Genomic DNA, 21,622 nt, shown 5'->3' on the forward strand with positions numbered 1-21,622 from the left:
TAACGGGTCATTATACTAAAAATCTTTTTTTTTTTCGTTTCTTTTTTCAAGATGGCTTTCGAGAGTTTAGCTTTATCTTGATTCTTGACAATTGTTCAAGCATATGTGTAAAAAAATCAATAAATATATTTTAAAATATGAAAAAAATTAATGCAATGGAGAAACGTGATTGGAGATTGGACGCAAGTTTTATCCAAAAGGAAGTGGTGTTCATCTTTCAATTGCTTAAGGGATATAGATATCAAATATAGGATCACTATGTGATTAATGATTAGAATTAGATAGATTATAGAAGTTCTTTGCGTACGTGTGTTTAGATCCGAAGTTGGTACTTGGCAGTTATCTCTTAACACGTCTTAGTAATAGACTAGATTCAATCGCACAATTCTCACTTTTTAGTTACCCAAGCTAATATAAACTACATCTCACAAACTCACAATGATGTAAAGTTCTAAAGAGTAAAATTTGTTTTGACATTTTTTTTTCGATTTAGATAACGCATACTTTAACCATTAAAAATTGAAAAATGACAATTTAAAATATATGTCTTTCTATAAAAATTTATAGCAAAAAAAGTTTACATTGTATTTTTTACTAAAAATTTTTCTTAATTCTAAATATTAATTCAGTATAGTGCCTACTAGCAGTGGGGGGCCAAATAGAAGATAATTGTTAAGATGCTTTTGGGTGATATTGGGTGATATTGCCAAATTTGAAACCGTAGAAGAACTATGTGTTGATATTGTAAAAGTTATATGATTTCTTTCTTGAATATTAGCCTTCCTCTTAAAAAATGCATCATCAACTAACTCTTTGATTTTTTATGATTATTTTATATAAAAATTTGAATATATATCCGGTAAAATATATAAAAAAGAAATTAGAAGAACAAATATTAAAATTTATAATATTTATTGAATTTTTTTATCAATTTATACAAATACAATAATATCAATACTTATTGAATATTCTAATATTTTTTATCATATAAAAAACTAAATTAAATAAACCGTAAAATATAAAAGAATATTAAATTACATAAATAAAAAATACTTAATTTTTTATATTTGAACTCAAAAGTAGAGTAAGTGTTACTTATTGAATAAAGAGTTGCGAAATGCGAATACACTCAATTCAGTCGAAATCCAATATGTTTTAAATGTTTAAAACTAAAAACTATTGTACAATAAAAGTAAGAGATGAAGATTGAACTTTGGTATTTTAAGTCATAATAAAATATTTGAACCAACTGAACTATTTTTTATTTTTTAAAAAAATATTACTAATTTTTTTAATAAAAGTTTGGGGGCCATGACCACCCCTTATCTGAACTAAGCTCCGCCACTGCCTACTAGTACTATTACATAGAGCCATTATACTGTCGCACAAATATTTCTTTTATTAAAATTTATGTCCTTTTTTCGGTGGGACAGATGATAAAAATGATATATCATGTATTTATGTGCGTTGTGCTTAAAAAAAAATTAATAATCATCAGCTTTAGTTTTTGTTGTTGGTTTGGGTCAGAGCGTAGTTTGTTTTGTATAAGTCCACATAGGTTAACCAACTTCAGCCCAGCCCAAAATCCCATAAATCTGTCCAAAAATAATGAGACTCTACCTGCGTTTCTTTGTGACTTTGCAATCACTTGAGAAAAATTCTTTACCTACAAACTTATGTGAAGGAATTGCAGAGTTCATAATCAAACAAGTAACAATTTGGTCTAGTGGTTAGCTCACTAGTCCACTTAAGCAAGTGTTGGGGTTCGAATCCCGCAAAAAAAAAAAAAAACAATTACAATATTAGTGATCATTACACATATATAAAGCTTCAATTTAATGTATTCTCGCCTCCAATCTATTCATTATAATTCCTTAGTCAATGCTAATGTCACTCTTAGATATTTAATTGAAATATGACATTATATATATTTACAGCTATGACATTATATTTAATGTCTCTTTGAATTATATTTTTACAATTTTTTTAACTATCAAACTAAATAAGTTAGGTACATTGAATTAGGACAAAAGGTATAATAATGAAAGAAAGAAGAACTTCAAAAACCATTCCAGACACCAAGAATTTCATGAAAGACTTGAGTGATCAAATCCCTATCTGCAGTCTGCAAGAATACAATGAAATCATCCCTAATGTCAAATATCTTTCCAAACTTTACAAGATATTGCATGCAACTATTCTTCAGCTTTGGCAATCCATACAAATATGCATTCTGAAGCCTCTCAAGAACATTGCTTGAATCAATATCCTCTACAAGGCTCTCATGACACACATCTCTTAAATCACAAATGTCATACTTATCTGCAGCACGAACAAGTTCCAATCTATGCATTAGAAATTCTTGGTGTTCAATGATGCCATAAAGGTAGTTTATAAATGTTTGGCAAGATTCAGTTGACATGTCTGAGATGTTTATGGTGGAATCATCATTCTCTTTAAGATCATGAGAGAACATGCTACGAAACACAGGCGATCGAGCAGCAAGAACTGCGCGATGAGCTCCAATGCTTCCATCTGAAGCATTTATTGTTATGTCAGTGTGGATTCCTTCCATTAACATTCGACTGAGAGATTCAAGAGCTGCTGAATTTGATCTTTGCTGCATAATTCTGTTAGGCCAAATGGAACAAATATCTTCTCCCTGTGTTCATAAGTATGAACTATTAGATAGAAAACACATAGTTAAATTCCTCTCTCAGTTACTATAATTTCATTGAATTTGAAATTAAATGCTTATAGTTCAAAAGCTTTCAATTAGATTCTTATACTGTTTTGAATTTTGTAATTAAGCCTTTGTTGTACAAAAAAATATTAGAATTAACATAATATTCACATCCAAATTGAAGTTAGCAACATTTAAGCCTTAAGGGCTAAATTTCTATAACCTAAACTATCGGAATTTAATTACAAATTTGACAAAACTATAAAAACGGACAGTATAATAGTAGAAGAGATTCTAACAGTAACATACAGTTAAAAAACATAACAGTTAAATTACTTACTATAATTTCATCAAATTTATAATTAAATGTTTATAATTCAAAAGCTTTTAATATGGTCCTACTGTTTTGAATTTTGAAATCTAAGTCTTTATTGTGCTAGAACATTTATCTCCAAATTGAAATTACCACTCTAAATGATTGGAATTTAATTACAAATTTAATAAAATTATAAGGACGAACACTATAACAGTAGAAGGGATTCTAAGATTAACATACATTTGAAGATGAAGCTTTCAAATCGAGGAACTCAACATGAATAATGAATCTCCCTGGAAGTGGAACCTCAATTCCCCACACAAATCCTTCTCTGCTGCTCAGCAATTTGTCTCTTACCTCTGCATCAAAACAAGAAACCATTGAAATGTTAAAGCAAAAACAGAGGCTAAGCTATATTTTGTTGTATTTCAAAATAGAACGAAGAAAACCTAATTGAGCCAACGCCTTGCGATCTTTGACAGAACTAAGCAGGCGAATGACGAAAGATGAAAGTGGAAGATTGTTCCTTGCTTCCGGAAACAACTTAACACAAGAAACTCTGTTCCTCTCCACAGATAAATGCCTGAAAAGATGAGACAAAGAGAGTGATAATTATATTATTATTATGCAGAAGAGAAGGTGCTAAGTGTTAATAAGAGTTACCAGTTCCAGATAGCTATGGTGAAAGGATCGGATTTGCGATAAGTGCATGAAGCTAAATTGTCGATTCTCCATTGTGCAAGACGACAAGTCGTTTCAACTCTATATGCAGAATCCTTCATATTCATGTTCATCTTCCAAAACCTTCACTTCTTTCATCTCATCTTCCTCTCTTTGTTTTTATTTATTAGTCATAAATAAAAATGAACTAAGTAGTGTGATGTGTTCATCTTTGTACATCATTGTTTTATTTATATTATAAATTTAATTTTGATATATAATTAGTTTTATATGTGCATCTAATTATGTAATGTTACATCAACAAAAATAATTATTTTTTGAAAAAGTATATGGAACAACTCCAAATCAATCAAGAATAAAACAACTTAATTAATTATAAATATAATAATTAGTTTTATTTATTTATGATTTAAAATATTAGTTATGAAATGTTTCGCTGCACTTAAATTACAATATCATTAGTTTCCGTCTCTTCACTCTCCTTTCTTCTTCAAATGTCTAAAACATGATAAATTAAAAAATAGATTTAGAATAATTCAATTTATGAAAAAAAAAATCCTAATATTTAGCATAAATACCATTCACGTAAAGATTTTAAATTCATCTAAAAATATTTGACTAAAATCATCTTAGTTTCTAGCATTGTTGTTATTTTTTATATTAGCAGTAGATTAAAATTAAATTCTTAAATTATATGCTAATATATTATTCATTTGTACACAAAGTCTTGCATGTCTTGCTTGTGTTATAATGTGATTGGATTTTTCTTGATTTACGTGTTTGCTTTGGTGATGTCTTTTGTAAGTCAAGTGTTGTGACTTGTGACTCTCCTATTGGCTGTTGGGTATGATTGGAAGAGTAAAGACTAAAAAGAACATGCAGAATGTGCTTTCAAAGCAAAGTATCCAATCACTTTAGAAGCAGCACAATTTGGGTTGGGCTATACTAAGCCCAATATAAATATTTCGTAATTGGGCCACAATGTTACTAAGCCCAATATAAATATCATAATTGGGCCACAATGTTCTCTCTCAGATAAATAGATTGAAAGAAGTAACTTCACTCCACTTAACCTGAAGGCTTGACCTGTCCAAAAACACCTGTATGTTTGGACAATACCAAAAAATCATGCAGGCTTGGAGAACAAGCTGTCAGGGCCTGCCATTTTCTCTGTATAAAAGACCAAAAAATAAGACAAAAAAGGACATTTTTTTAAAAAAAAATAACACATTTTCAAGTTTTAAGTGTTTTAACAATTATTAGTATTCGAATTTCACTTTATACATACAACAATTCATTAGTCACTGGCCAGCAGCAGACCCTTAAATAGAACTCAGATTCGTGATCGATAGGGGTGGCAAACGGGCCTAAACCCGCCGGGTCGGCCCGCGTAACCCGCCAAAAAATGCGGGCTGGAAAATCGGGACCGCCAAATAGCAAAAGCCCGCCTAACCCGCACCTCTTAAACCGCGGGTTTTGGCGGGCTTTGGCGGGGCGGGGCGAGCTTCCCCGCCGGGCTAAGATTTTTTTTAGTGAAGGGGTATTTTTGCAATTTTTTTTCTGAAACCTAACTTCCCCCAACCTAACTTACAAGAGTATGAAGATAAAAATTGAGTGTTTTGAATTATGTTTATGTTATTTTGGAGACAATATTTATAATTATATTTTGGATTATGTTTATTTTGCTTTGGAGAGAATATTTATACTTATATTTTGAATGAAAATTTGGTTTATAATTATATTTATTAGATATTTATAATTACAAAGACTTTAATGTTTGTGAATATAAAAAATATAATTTTTTATGCCATTAGAAATTATAAATTTATTAATATGGTTGTGAAATTATATATATTACTTAGTAGTTAATAGTAAAAAAAAAAAAGAGGAGCTTTGGCGGGCTTAGCCTGCCAGCCCGCAGTTAGGCGGGGCGGGGCGGGGCGGGCTTCCCCGCTTGCCACCCCTAATGATCGATCAGTCCTTGACCTGTCAGGTTGGGACCTGTCAGGTTGGGGGATACCGTGAAAAAAAAAAAAAGAATTCGAATCTCGCCTTATGCATATAGCAATCTATTGGTTAGCAGTAGACCTTAAATAAAACTCAGATCTGCGACGAATTAGTTCTTAACTTATCGAATTAGAAGATACTGTGAAAAAAAAAGGTTAAATTATACGGTTGGTCTCTACACTTTTAGTGAAATTACAAATTGGTTCCTATACTTTAAAAATTTGTAATTGAGTTCCTAAAGATAATTAAAATTTATAATTTAGTCCCTGTCGTTCAAAAAGTGTTTGATTTAACAGAATATTTCAGTATTTTCTCTATTTTAACATGCTGAGAATATTCTGTTAAATCAACACTTTTTGACCGATGGAAACTAAATTGTAAATTTTAATTTTCTTTAGGGACCTAATTACAAACTTTTAAAATATAGAGACCAATTTGTAATTTTATTGAAAGTGTAAGGACCAACCGTGTAATTTAACCAAAAAAAAATCCATTCAAGTAATAGAATGGCATCCATCAAATGGGAACAAAGTATTCAAAACAAGCTATTTCTCTATGCTTATTTGAGGGGGGAAAAAATTAAGAGCCTTTCAAGACACTAAGAGCTTCACCAAGGAGTTGAATAACCAAATCCTTATCTACAGTTTGCAAGAATGCATTGAAATCATCTTCAATATCAAATATCCTTCCAAACTTGACAAGATATTGCATGCAATGAAGCTTCAGCTTTGGCAATTGATACAGATATGAATCCTGAAGCCTCTCAAGAACATTGCTTGAATCAATATCCTCTGCAAGGCTCTCACTGCATACATCTCTTAAATCACAAATGTCATATTTGTTTGCCGCATGAAGAAGCTCCAATCTATGCTTGAAAAATTCTTCATCTTCAATGACACCATAAAGATAGTTTATGAATGCTTGACAAGATCCTATTGACATGTCTGAGATGTTTATGGTGGAATCATCATTCTCTTTTAGATTGTGTTTGAACATGCTATGAAAAACAGGTGATCGAGCAGCAAGAACTGCGCGGTGAGCTCCAATGCTTCCATCTGAAGCATTTATTGTTATGTCAGTATGGATTTTTTCTATCAGCATTCGACCAACAGATTCAAGAACTGCAGAATTTGGTTTCTGATGCATGATTTTGGTAGGCCAAATGGAACAAACATCTTTTCCCTGTGTTTCAAGCAAATATGATTTTGTTTCAATGATTTGAATATCTTGAAAACTTGATAACAAGTGCGCTATATATTAAAATTAGTCACTAAAATTAGATATTAAGATAAAATATATATCGAAATATTGAAAATAAATTAAGCAGCATATGTATTTTTATACCATAAAAAGTAACTGATTTTAATACAGATATAGTATTTTTGTATATCCACTTATGTAAGATTTTTAATTTTAATGCATTAACAGTATAAAACAATTTTACATGTGCATCTAATTATGTCACAACACGTCAATAAAAATAATTTCTTTTTATATTAGAGGTGTGAATAGTGGTTCTAAAAAATAGACTTTTTACACTCTTACGCTAAAGACATAAGTAAATATAAGTCATGAAATCAAGATACAAAACCACTATCATAAAATCATTTTGAAATAAATTGTTAGACGAGTTAATACTTAATTTGGCCCCCTAAACTTGCATACAAGTCTCAATTTAGTTCTTGAAATTTTAATTACTTCTATTTAGTCCCCAAATTTTATAAACGTGTCTCACATTAGTCCCTGAGACGAATTTTAGTTAAAAAATCTTAATAGAGCGTTGAAATGAACAATCAAATGCCACATTGAAACATGTAACATGATGTAGTTTTAGTTTTGACAATCAAATAGCTCAAAAATGATACCGCATCACTTGTTTTGTTAAGTAAAGTTTCAGTAAACACCACTTATGATGTTATTTTTTTGTTATTTGAGTGTCAAAGACAAAACGACATCATTTTACAGAGTCTAGTATGGCATTCCTCTGTCCATGATAGCGTTCTATTAATGTATATACATTGAAAATTCTTTCAAGGACTAACATGAGTCATGGTCGCAAAGTTTGAGAACTAAATAAAGGCAATTAAAACTTTAGAGACTAAATTGAGACTCATATGTAAATTCAGGGACGAAATTGAGTATTATCTCATTGTTAGACAATCTAAATAGTACGATTAATAATAGAAGTATATACATTTGGAGATGAAGCTTTCAAATCGAGGAACTCAAGGTCAATAATGAATCTCCCTGGAAGTAACCCAACTTTGCACTCAAATCTTTCTCCTTGTTTAAGCAACTTATCTTTTACCTCTGCATCAAAATGAGAAAAACCATTGAAAATTTAAAGCTATATCTTATTGTATTTCAAATAATTCAATGCAAAACGTGAGTTTATGATGACCTAATTTAGTCAAGATCTTGCGATTTTTGGCAGAGTCAATGATTCGAATAACGAAAGATGCAATGGGAACCTTGTCCCTTATTTCCGCAGACAATGTGACACAAGAAGCAGCCCAATCCATAGAAAAATTCCTGAAAAGATAAGATAAAGTGAGTTATATTATGTTACATCCGAGTAAAATAACAAATAAATATTTAAAAATTTAAATTTAAGACAGATTACACTTTAACACAATACTAATAAAATTTTATACAATAATAGATATAGACACATTATCTTCAAATTATCTCTTATGATTAAGGTAAAAAAATTTAATTTGAACTTCACTTATTCATATATGTTTTCGTAAAGAATTTTGTTGGTATTTTTTTTAGAGTTTAACTACTCTATCGATTTTTATAGTTTCACGAATTTTCAATTAGATTTTTATACTTTTTTTTTCTTTTTAATTGAATCTCTATATTATATCAGATTTTGTAACTAAATTTCTAGCGTGACAAAAACATTGAAATTTTATTCCGTTAATTTCAATGTAGGGACTCAATCGAAAAGAAAAATATATATATATATAAACCTAATTGAAAATTCAGTAAAATAGTAAAAACCGATAGAATAATTAAACTTTTTTTTAGAGACTAATCCGTCGAAATGTAAATCTTTGAGCTTATTTATCAATTTTATTATAGACAGTAAAATTTCTAGAAACATTATATATGCGTTTATGGATAGTGTTAAAAGTTACCAGTTCCAGATGGCGATGGTGAAACGATCGGATTTGCAAAGATGGTAGTCACCGAAATTGAATGTGCATTGTGCTTGTGCAAGACGACAAGTAGTTTCGATTTCGCATCTGGAATAATGTTCTTTCATGTTCCTGCAAGTCACATTCCAATTTCATTGATGCAATCAACAAAACGTTCAACACACTCTCCCATCCATCTTCACTTATTTCATCTCATCTTCCTCTCTTTGTTTTTATTTATTAGTCATGAAATAAATGTTCATCTTTGTTGCCTTGGCAATTATTTTAGGGTGGTATAATCATAAACCCTAAGAAGTAGGAACAATTTTAAGGAAAAATTTAAACTACACAATTTTAGGTTAAGGATGAATCTAATGCGGATTTGAGCTCCATTTAATAATTTGTTGTTGACTACATATACGATATTCAAACATTCAAATAAACTGATCACTCGACTAACTCAAAGTTAGTTACAATTTTTATTATTTTAATCACTAACATATATAGTAGTATATGCCAGTAAGGTCACATTTTAAAGATGAATAGATAAAATGCTGTTCAAATAAAGGACTACATGAGCAAGAGATTTATCAGAGAAAACCCGGAAAGAAGAGGTTCTGTAGAAGGGTATGGAGTGGTACCTGTATTGCAGAAGACTCAATAATATCCAAGTCAAAAAAATATTTTAGGTTAAATGCGAAAAATATGAGTATATGTTGCGTTGAATTAGTCATACCTGGAAGCTTTTATAGCTCCCTTGTTTTTATTTTTGAATTTAAACTTAAAATCAGTTGTTTTGTGATATCAATTTGTTATATTTGTTAGATATGCTTGCTTTATATAAAAATATACTTTTCAATTACAATTCAACTTTAATTAATTATTAATTATCTTTAGTAAAATCTTGTCCAGCCTATATAGTTTTCATTTTTCAAGTAATTGATGACCTTATGGCACAGTGTAATACACCTTTAATTTTATTATTTTTTGAATGGGTTGAGCATGAGAGATATTTAATTATTATATATATATATATTGTTAAAAAAATAAGGAAGATAGAACAACAAAAAAACAAAATCGTGTATATTCAAGTTATATAAAATGATACAAATATCAAAAATATTTATAGATGTTATAAGAATTGAAATAATAAAAATGTAATATTTTATAATAAATATTTAAACATATTAAATAATTCTAATAGAAACTAATTAATTTTAATATATTTTAATATATATGAAAAAAAATAATTGATGATTGTAAATTAAGTTGACTTCGTCATGTATATACGTATCATTTGACTTGACGAGTCACGAGTCACGAGTAAAGTAGTGAACCATGAATTGAACGTAGTGTACGTACGTATAGCTAGGTTAATTCAAAGCTTAATGCTTGGAAAAATCAATGGCGACTATGCTTGGTGTTTCTCGAATAACACATTGAATTGAAAGGGCAGGCACAAAGAAATTAAAGTCCCAAAATTTAATTTAGGATAATTTTTTTTTTGGGTGACATAATTTGTTAGGTACCAGACAAATGACACAGCAAAATATAGAGATGAAAAATTAGAAATTTGTATAAAATATGGAAATAATTGAATAATTTTCTTTGAGAATTACAACTTCTCTCTATCACAAGGAGACTACAATAACACTCTCTCTTGACAAAAGGAGAACACACTTCTCTCTATCAAATATAGGAGAAAACTACTCAAAGAAATCTTATGTTATTCTATCTGGATGACTTGATTGAAATGAATTAAAGAAAAACTCAATTTATAGGTGAGTCTCTTCAATATGAACCATCCATCAATTAGAGGTATATAATTCTTTTCTTTTTCAACCATTAAAATCCTAAGGTTATAAACTAGGATTGTTTATTACCTTTCATTTTATTTAGTTATTATTTATTTATTTATTTATTTTCTAAAATTAGCTTTACTAATTTTCACAATCTCCCACTTAAAGCTAATTTTGATAAATTTTCAAAATTCATGTTGCTTATGTATTCCATAGGCCGTATGAGGATCTACACCATTCAAACTTTTCTGTGTTGATTGGTTTTGTCATGGCATCTGCTAGGTTGTCTTTAGTGTGAATCTTCTGCATATCAACACTTCCTTCTTCTACTACTTCCCGAACAAAGTGATATTGTACTCCAATGTGTTTTGTTCTTGAATGAAAGGCAGGATTCCTTGCAATGTGCAAGGCACTCTGACTGTCACAATACACAGAAATCTTCTGTTGTTTGTGCCCGAGTTCTTCTATCAACCTTTGGATCCAAATAGCTTCCTTGCATGCTTGTGTAGCTGCCATATATTCAGCTTCTGTAGTAGATAAAGCCACAACAGTCTGTAATTTAGATAGCCAGCTTACAGCTCCTCCTGCAAGTGTAAACACATAGCCTGTAGTAGATTTTCGTTTATCAAGATCACCTGCAAAGTCTGAATCGACATATCCATTGACAATGAATTCTGATCCTCCAAAACATAATGCAACATTCGAGGTTCCTTTGATGTATCTCAAGATCCTCTTAACAACATTCCAATGCTCTTTACCCGGATCTGCCATAAATCGACTTACCACCGCAACTGCTTGAGCAATATCTGGTCTTGTACAGATCATGGCATACATAAGGCTTCCCACCGCTGATGCATACGGTACTCGAGACATTTCCATCCTCTCTGCTTCACTACTAGGGCACATACTTGAGGATAATTTGAAATTCATAGGAAGTGGGGTTGAAATTGGCTTACATTCTTGCATATTGAAGCGTTGCAAGATCTTCTTCAAATAATTCTTTTGCGATAGCCAAATCTTCCTATCTTTTTTGTCTCGGTGAATTTGCATCCCTAAAATCTTGTTTGCTGGTCCCAAGTCTTTCATATCAAACTCCCTAGCCAACTGTGCCTTCAATTCTTGGATTTGATCTTTGTTGGGACCTACCACCAACATGTCATCCACATACAACAGCAGAATGATGAAATCATTATCACCAGACCTCTTGTAATAAGTACAATGATCTGAACTAAGTCTGTTGTATCCAAGGCTAATAATGAAAGAATCAAATCTCTTGTACCAACACCTTGGCGCCTGCTTTAGACCGTACAGAGATTTAGTTAACCTGCAAACCAAGTTTTCTTTTCCTTTTTCTTCAAAACCTTCTGGTTGGAGCATATATATCTCTTCTTCAAGTTCTCCATGAAGAAAAGCAGTCTTTACGTCTAATTGCTCTTCTTTCTGAGCATATCCCTTGACAACCAATCTTGCACGATATCGTTCCACCTGATCATTACTATCTCGTTTGATCTTGTAAACCCATTTGTTACCAATGGCTTTCCGACCTGCTGGAAGTTCAACAAGTTTCCAGGTATGGTTCCTATGTAATGCCTCAATTTCTTCTTGCATTGCTGTCATCCACATAGAAGCATCTGGATTGCGCATAGCCTCCATAAAAGTTGTTGGTTCTCCATCTTCTGTCAAAAGACAATATGCATCATGGTTTGTCAAAACATAATTTGAGTGCCATGATGGTGTTCTTCTTTGTCGAGTGGATCGACGAACTTCTATGTCATTGGCCTCTGCTTCTTGTTCTTCGTGCTGTGGTTCTACTTCAGAAAGATCACCTTCTCTGCATTTTTCATCTATTTGAACAGTGGTTATATCTTTAACAGTGCTGTCATTTTCTTGTTCCTTTTGCAATTCATCTTCTGCAAATATCACATCTCTACTGACAACTACCTTGCGGGCAGTGGGATCCCACAGGCGATACCCCTTAACTCCGTCAGTATAACCCAAGAATATACATTTTCTAGACTTTGGGTCCAGCTTTGTTCTTTCCTGGGAATTGTACATTACGTACACAGGACAACCAAATATATGTAAAGAAGAATAATTAGGTGGCTTACCTTGCCACATCTCCATTGGTGTCTTCAACCCAATTGCAGTTGATGGTGACCGATTTATCACATAACAGGCAGTTTTAACAGCTTCTGCCCAAAAAGACTTAGCTAAACCTGTAGTTTGCAACATAGCTCGTGCTCTTTCTAGGAGAGTCCGATTCATTCGCTCTGCTACACCATTTTGCTGAGGCGTATATGCAACTGTGAATTGCCGTTGAATACCTGCTTGCTTGCAAAATGTTAGAAAATCGCCATCGACATATTCTCCTCCATTATCTGTCCTTAAACACTTGATCTTCTTTCCAGATTCAAGTTCTAACTTTGCTTTAAACTCTTTGAACATCGCAAACACGTCTGACTTCTTCTTGATCGGGAACACCCATAGCCTCCTAGAGTAATCATCAATAAATGATACAAGATATTTTGCTCCTCCTAGGGACATCTCCGGCGATTCCCACACATCAGAATGAATCAACTCCAATATGTGCTTGCTCCGAGCAGTTGATCTACCAAACGTCAATCTATGTTGTTTGCTTGTAACGCAGTGCTTACAAAACGGTAAGTTTACCGATTTGAGCCCGGGAATGAGATTACGTTCTACAAGAATCTTCAAACCTCGTTCTGACATGTGGCCTAGTTTGCAATGCCATATCATCGTCATTTCTTCTTGGCTTGTTGAAGCAACTGATGCCTCTGCTTCTTGCAAAGTATCTCCCACAAGCATATATAGATTTGCTGCAATCTTTTCTGCTTTTATTACCACAAGAGCTCCTTTAACAACTTTCAAGATCCCACCTTCAATATGGGTCTTGCAGCCAAGTTCATCCAGTTGCCCAATCGACAACAAGTTCTTCTTCAAGCCCTTCACATGTCTTACCCCTTGAAGTGAACGAATAGAACCATCAAACATTTTTATTTTGACAGTACCTATTCCAACAATTTCTAAGGCATGATCGTTTCCCATAAACACAGATCCTTCTAAGACAGGTTCATATGTACAAAACCAATCACGATGAGGAGTCATGTGCCATGTTGCTCCTGAATCAACAATCCAAACATCAGTGAGCTGTTTACTGCCTTTAGAACCAATTGTTGCTTCGCCATACAGGATTTCTCCATCATCAGAGGTACTCGCAACACATCCTTGAGAACTTGATCCTTCTGTAACCTTCTCTATACTCTTCTTATTCCAACAATCTTTCTTGAAGTGCCCTCTCTTACCACAATTGTAGCATTTGATCTGCTTCTTACTTTGTGACTTTGGTCTACTTTGACTCCCACTGGAACCACGCTCCATTGATCTTCCTCTTGTCATCAACAAAGCCTCTGCTTGTTTTGAGCTCTCTAATCTATCTTCCTTATTCTTGCGCCTAGATTCTTCTTCAAGAACCGCAGCAGCCATGTCATCAAAAGAAAGATAATCAGTCAAAACATTATTAGTTAAGTTAATGATTAGCTGATCATATGAATCTGGTAGACTTTGAAGTAAGAGCTCTGCACGTTCATTTTCCACTATGGTATATTCCAACGATGAGAGTTGGGAAAATAGCGTATTTAGATTGTTGATGTGATCCGTTGCCGATGTGGACTCACTCATTCGAAGAGTATAAAGTCTTCTCTTCAAGAATATCTTGTTGTGAAGTGACTTGACTTCATATAATTTTGTGAGAGCATCCCAAATTTCCTTTGCTGTCTTTTTTTCTGCTACACTTGATAAAACTGAGTCAGCTAGTGCCAAGTGTAAGTTTGCAACAGCATTGTTGTCCATCTCCTTCCATTTTTCATCTGTAATTCCAGTGGGTCTACCTTCAATTGCTGTCACGCAATTGTCTTTTCTCATAATGGCTTTTATCTTCAATTTCCATATGGAAAAATTACTCCCACTGAATTTTGGAATTTCATATTTTGCTGCCATTTTTTTTTTAGATGGTAACTCGCAGCGGAAAAAAAATCTTAATCAGCAACCTTTGGCTCTGATACCACTGTTAGGTACCAGACAAATGACACAGCAAAATATAGAGATGAAAAATTAGAAATTTGTATAAAATATGGAAACAATTGAATAACTTTCTTTGAGAATTACTACTTCTCTCTCTCACAAGGAGACTACAATAACACTCTCTCTTGACAAAAGGAGAACACACTTCTCTCTATATATATAGAAGAAAACTACTCAAAGAAATATTATGTTATTCTCTTTGGATGACTTGATTGAAATGAATTAAAGAAAAACTCAATTTATAGGTGAGTCTCTTCAATATGAACCATCCATCAATTAGAGGTATATAATTCTTTTCTTTTTCAACCATTAAAATCCTAAGGTTATAAACTAGGATTGTTTATTACCTTTCATTTTATTTAGTTATTATTTATTTATTTATTTATTTTCTAAAATTAGCTTTACTAATTTTCACATAATTTAGGATAAATTAGTTGAACAAGTAGTATATTCAATTTTTTTTTAATAAAAATATAGGACATTAATTAGTTATACTTAGGGGTGGCAAGCGGAGAAGTCCGTCCCACCAAAAACCCGTCTTTTGGCGGGTTGGCTCGTCCTGCCCTGCTTAATAAGCTTATTCTAAAATTTCATCCCGTCCTGCTTAATTGTAGGCTGGTGGGCTAACGTGCTAATTAAGCTCGCCAAAATTCCTCTTTTTTTTATTATTACCTACTGAATAATATACATTATTTCATAACTATATTAATAAATTTATAATTTTTAAAAGCATAAAAAATCATATTTTTTATATTCACAAACATTAAAATCTTTATAATTATAAATATCTAATAAACATGATTATAAACCAAGTTGTTATCCAAAACATAATTATAAATATTGTTTTCAAAGCAAAATAAACATAATCCAAAATATAATTATAAATATTGTCTCCAAAACAACATAAACATAATCTAAAACACTCAATTTTCATCTTTATACTCTTATAAATTGGGTTGGAAGAAGTTATATTTTGTTCAAAAAATTACAAAAATATCCTCTTACTAGAAAAAACTAAATCTTTGTTGTTCTACATACTTTTCCTTAACATAATATTCACATCCAAATTGAGGTTAAGGACTAAATTTTTATACCCTAAACTATCGGAATTTAATTACAAATTTGACAAAATTATAAAAACGGCTAGTATAATAGTAGAAGAGATTCTAAGAGTAACATACAGTTAAAAAATATACAATTAAATTACTTACTATAATTTCATTGAATTTATAATTAAATGTTTATAATTCAAAAGCTTTTAATCTAGTCCCTACTTTTTGAATTTTAAAATCTAAGTCTTTATTGTACTAAAACATTTATCTCCAAATTGAAATTACCACTCTAACTTATTGGAATTTAATTATAAATTTGATAAAACGACAAAGACGAACAGTATAATAGTAATAGTAGAAGAGATTCTAAGAGTAACATACATGATACATTTGAAGATGAAGTTTTCAAATCGAAAAACTCAACATGAATAATAAATCTCCCTGGAAGTAAAACTTCAATTCCCCACACAAATTCTTCTCTGCTGCTCAGCAATTTGTCTCTTACCTCTGCATCAAAACAAGCACCATTGAAATGTAAAAACAAAAACAGAGGCTAAGCTATATGTTGTTGTATTTCAAAATAGAATGAAGAAAACCTAATTGAGCCAAGGCCTTGCGATCTTTGACAAAGCTAAGCAGGCGAATGACGAAAAATGAAAGTGGAAGATTGTTTGTTGCTTCCGGAAACAACTTAACACAAGAAACTCTGATCTTCTCCACACATAAATGCCTGAGAAGATAAGATAATTATATTATTATTATCCAGAAGAGAAGGTGCTAAGTGTTAATAAGAGTTACCAGTTCCAGATGGCTATGGTGAAAGGATCGGATTTGCAATAAGTGCATGAAGCTAAATTGTCGATTCTCCATTGTGCAAGACGACAAATCGTTTCAACTCTGTATGCAGAATCGTTCATCTTCCAGCATGTGCCGTTTCGATTTCATTGATGCAACACTTCTTTCATCTCATCCTACTCTCTTTGTTTTTATTTATTAGTCATAAATAAAAATGAACTAAGTAGTGTGATGTATTCATCTTTGTACATCATTATTTTATTTATATTATAAATTTAATTTTGATATATAATTATTTTATATATACATCTAATCAGTGACGGACCCAGAAAATTTTAAGAGTGGGGACAAAAATATATCTTAAAATAAATTTCGTTGAACATTGTTAATTATATTAAAAATATAATAGAGATATAAAATTTAAAAAGAGTTAGTGAACACTTTCATTCTTAAAATATTATTTATTATATATAATTTATAAAAAATATGTTTTTATTTCAAAAATTTAAACTTAAAACATTTTAATTAAATTATAAATAATTTGTCATCATAACTAATTTTATTTTTATGTATTTTTATATACATTTAATAATAAAAGATTGAATCAATTGGCACGTTAGCGCCTAGTAATACACTAGCATTTATAATTTGAAACTATAATTGTATATAAATACCATAAAAAAAACCTATATATGAAAAATATGTTTATAGCAAATAATAAAAAACCTTAATTTACAATTATTTTTCTCTCTTTCTTTTTGAAATAATTAATTTTTTATATATTTTTAATTTAATTTTGATATACTATTAAATTAAAAAATTTATACATCTATTTAATTATGTATTGTAATTTAAAAATATATTTTATATTTATCACGTAAATAATTATCTAAAAAAATAAATATAATCAAATAACTATGTAAAAAATATATATATTTTAATATATCAAAATTAACTTTCATGCTTTTAAACAATTGTTCTACTACTCATTATAATTTTCAAATATCAATTACCTCACGTTGAATTAGGAAGTTTTTTTTTATAATATTTATGACATAAGATACTTTTTAATCTAAAATAATTTTTACAAGTAAGATTATTTAAAAGATAAAATTTAAAAATATTATATCATTTTAAAATAAAAGATATTAATTAATAAATAAATACTTTTTTTATCTCAACTAATTTTTTAAAACAAAAAAATATTGATAATTTTATTTATATTTAAAAAATAAAGATTTAATTTGATAATTAACGAGTTGATTAGATTTAAAAAATTATATTATTACTGTTTATTAATTTTTTTATTGAGTTAATTTATTTACTTATTTTTAATATTGATATTAAATCAAATTTAAAAAAATAAATATTATTATACGTTAAATTTAATAAAAAAATATTTTTAACATGAATTTTAAAATAAAATTTTATTAATTTTTGTGGGACAAAAATAAATTACATTAAAATAAATATATTAATTTATATAGAATTGTTATTTTTTTTTCTTAAACCTAATGAGAACAAATGCCCCTTCTTCTAATGTCTAGGTCCATCTCTGCATCTAATTATGTAATATTATATTAATAAAAATAATTATTTTTTATATTAATTATATAAATAATTATTTATAAAAAATATAATTATATAAAATATTTTATATTATCAATATATTAAAATTAAATTTTTAAATTATATGCTAACAAATTATTCATTTGTACACAGTCTTTCATGTATTGCTTGTGTTATAAATTATAATGTGATTGGATTTTTCCTGATTTACGTGTATGCTTTGGTGATGTCTTTTGTAAGTCAAGTGTTGTGACTTATGAGTTGTGACTCTCCTATTGGCTATTGGATATGATTGGAAGAGTAAAAGACTAAAAGGAACATGCAGAATGTGGAGGCGCTATTAGGTACTCCATAGATGAATAGAATTTTAAAATTTCATGAGTAAAAAAAAAGAGTAAAATTTATATATTTATTAGAAGCTCTTACATGTAAAGAAAGAGAAATTTTTTTTATTAATTTTTGTTTTATTTTAGACTAAATTCATTAGTATTTTAATAATAGGTCATTAAAATTTATTTTATGTTTATTTTTGTCTCAAATTCATTTTAAGTTATAATTAATCTTTTTATTTAAAATTATAGTGAGTTAAAATTAAAAACTGTAAAAATAAAAAAATAATTTTTTAAGATACCATACTAAGATACATTATAATATTAATAAGATAAAGGAGTTTTAAAACTCCAAACAATAGAGGAGGATCGGAACATTCACCAAGAATGTGCTTTCAAAGCAAAGTATCCAATCACTTTAGAAGCAGCACAATTCGGATTGGGCTATACTAAGCCCAATATAAATATTTCATAATTGGGCCACAATGTTACTAAGCCCAATATAAATATCATAATTGGGCCACTTAACCTGAAGGCTTGACCTGTCCAAAAAGAACCTGTGTTTGGACAATACCAAAAAACCATGCAGGCTTGGAGAACAGGCTGTCAGGGCCTGCTATTTTCTCCGTGTAAAGGACAAAAAAAAAAGACAAAAAAAGGACTTTTTTTAAAAAAGTAATAACATATTTTCAAGTTTTAACAAGTATTAGGTTTTAAATTTCGCCTTGTATTTGTAGCAATCTATTGGTTAGCAACAAACCTTAAATAAAATTCATATCCACGATAAATTAATACTTAACTTATCGAATTAGAAGATATTATGAACAAAAAAAAAATCTATTCAAAGTAATAGAACTACATCCATCAAATGGAAACAAATCTTTTTAAGTATTCAAAACAAGCTATTTCTCTATGCTTATTTGAGGGGAGAAAAAAATTAAGATCCTTTCCAGACACTAAGAACTTCACCAAGGAGTTGAATAACCAAATCCTTATCTACAGTTTGCAAGAATGCATCGAAATCATCTTTAATGTCAAATATCCTTCCAAACTTGACAAGATATTGCATGCAATGAAGCTTCAGCTTTGGCAATTGATACAGATATGAATCCTGAAGCCTCTCAAGAACATTGCTTGAATCAATATCCTCTGCAAGGCTCTCACTGCATACATCTCTTAAATCACAAATGTCATATTTGTTTGCCGCATGAAGAAGCTCCAATCTATGCTTGAAAAATTCTTCATCTTCAATGACACCATAAAGATAGTTTATGAATGCTTGACAAGATCCTATTGACATGTCTGAGATGTTTATGGTGGAATCATCACACTCTTTCAAAGCAAATATCTAACTACACCTCACAACACTCTCTAATCAAAGAGTACAGAGGAAAAGAAAAATCAGATACAAGCTTAAAGTGTTTCTGACTGGTGCCAAAACAAATGGAGAACTTAGCCTCATATTTATAGCCTAGGCCACCCACTCCATTTGCTATCCTAAGCAATGTGGGACTAATTCAACCAAATCCTAACAATCTCCACCTTGATTGAAATAGTCACACATCTTCAGCTTCCATTGTCAACACCGACAATTCTTTGCTGCCATTGTCTATACCGACAATCATAGTTCAGAGAACTATCATACTCCACCATGAAAGTATACTCACTTGGAATTAGACCACTCCAAGAATTTCGCCTTGGTACAGATCGAAACCTTGCTGAAAATTCATGGTGCAACTTCCAAATTGGCTTTTCCTGGAAGTTCTTCAGCCATCGACCTAACTCCGCCACACACCTTGCATCTCAACGCCAACCAATGCCCGTGTGCAATTGTGGACCCGATTGCCACAACTTATCCTTATCCATGGCAGTGCGGTAATACCATGAGGATACTTCTTGTCTTCTAGAGAACATCATCTTCTCTCATAGAGAGAGCAACCAGAGATCTTCTCCTTCAACGCCTTGTGCAAACCTGATTGTATCAACACATCCTTGACTTGTACTTGCCACAAGCCAAAATTGATTCTTCCATCAAATTTCTCTATTTCAAGCTTCACAGCACTTGAATATCCTGACATTGTTGCAACCGTATACTGGAATATTATAACTCAACTGTAGACCGTGCATTAGGAAGGGTCCCCAGGAAAGAGAGGTGGGTCACAATGGACACACTTAAATACCAAGTCTTTCCTTAGCCAGAACCTTTTCCAAACTGCACTCTCACAGAGTCACACTGCCTTCCAGCAACAACAACAGCAACCAAAGAGATTAGACTAGGCTGCAACCACAGAGCATACTAAGAATAAATCCCACCGAACCGAAGCTCTGATACCACTTGTTGGGAATAAGACACCATTCCCCCTTGAGAAAACACCTTTGACAGAGAAATAAAATAGATACAATCACAACACAAGAATTTAACGTGGAAACTCCAATTACCGGAGAAAAAACCACGGCCGTTGTCAAATGACAACCAGAGAATATCACTATGTGAAAATTGTTACAACACATAGACTTCTTTCTCTCACCGGCACCCCAGTACACCCACACTCTTTCAAAGCAAATATCTAACTACACCTCACAACACTCTCTAATCAAAGAGTACAGAGGAAAAGAAAAATCAGATACAAGCTTAAAGTGTTTCTGACTGGTGCCAAAACAAATGGAGAACTTAGCCTCATATTTATAGCCTAGGCCACCCACTCCATTTGCTATCCTAAGCAATGTGGGACTAATTCAACCAAATCCTAACAGATAACTGAGAATCGTTAGATGAAAATTTAGTTAAATCAGTCAAATCATCTAAAAACTCTTAGTTATTAACTTTACGTAAAGTCAACTGCATATGAATTTTCACCAAAACATATACATATAGCATATATATAGTTTAAGGATTTGGATCCTCTAAAGTTTGAATTTCACTTTAGAGAGTAAAGTGTGATCTCTCACCATTAATTTTAATGCAAGTTAACCTAAATATTTTATGGAGATTATTGCTAAATAATAATTCTACAGTTTTTTTTTTTCGGTCTTGAATAATTATACACTTTTATACTGTAGTTAAGCTCTATGTTAGGCTTCAATTTATTATTGGGCTTTACGCCTATGATTAGTATTAATTTTGGGCCATGTCAAAGGATTAGGCTG

At 31.0% G+C, this 21,622-nt stretch overlaps 3 protein-coding genes across 5 annotated transcripts; all 3 read right to left on the reverse strand.

Moving 5' to 3' along the window:
- Positions 1 to 1,823: 1,823 nt before the first annotated feature.
- Positions 1,824 to 16,821, reverse strand: LOC112701778 (BTB/POZ domain-containing protein At1g55760). Of its 3 annotated transcripts, none has more exons than XM_072198914.1 (4): positions 16,581 to 16,821; positions 16,379 to 16,512; positions 3,240 to 3,358; positions 1,824 to 2,662 (listed from the first exon to the last, which is right to left on the reverse strand). In XM_072198914.1, exons 1-4 carry the CDS (start codon positions 16,697 to 16,699, stop codon positions 2,060 to 2,062), a joined length of 975 nt encoding a protein of 324 aa, XP_072055015.1. In that variant the 5' UTR covers positions 16,700 to 16,821; the 3' UTR covers positions 1,824 to 2,059. The 3 variants fall into 3 exon arrangements, with proteins under 3 accessions (XP_072055015.1, XP_072055014.1, XP_025608320.1); XM_072198913.1 differs by lacking the exon at positions 16,379 to 16,512 and adding an exon at positions 3,449 to 3,582 and having other exon boundaries at positions 16,581 to 16,820; XM_025752535.3 differs by lacking the exons at positions 16,379 to 16,512; positions 16,581 to 16,821 and adding exons at positions 3,449 to 3,582; positions 3,663 to 4,395.
- On the reverse strand, positions 6,187 to 8,219 carry LOC140174429 (BTB/POZ domain-containing protein At1g55760-like). The gene is made up of 3 exons (XM_072198915.1): positions 8,089 to 8,219; positions 7,882 to 7,997; positions 6,187 to 6,869 (listed from the first exon to the last, which is right to left on the reverse strand). Exons 1-3 carry the CDS (start codon positions 8,207 to 8,209, stop codon positions 6,267 to 6,269), a joined length of 840 nt encoding a protein of 279 aa, XP_072055016.1. The 5' UTR covers positions 8,210 to 8,219; the 3' UTR covers positions 6,187 to 6,266.
- Positions 16,822 to 19,412: 2,591 nt separating the features above from the next.
- On the reverse strand, positions 19,413 to 19,775 carry LOC112703851 (BTB/POZ domain-containing protein At1g55760). Its single transcript, XM_025755482.2, has one exon. The coding sequence runs from the start codon at positions 19,773 to 19,775 to the stop codon at positions 19,413 to 19,415; it is 363 nt and encodes a 120-aa protein (XP_025611267.2).
- Positions 19,776 to 21,622: the final 1,847 nt, after the last annotated feature.

Source organism: Arachis hypogaea, chromosome 7 (assembly GCF_003086295.3).
Source record: "Arachis hypogaea cultivar Tifrunner chromosome 7, arahy.Tifrunner.gnm2.J5K5, whole genome shotgun sequence".
Taxonomy (NCBI): Eukaryota; Viridiplantae; Streptophyta; class Magnoliopsida; order Fabales; family Fabaceae; genus Arachis; species Arachis hypogaea.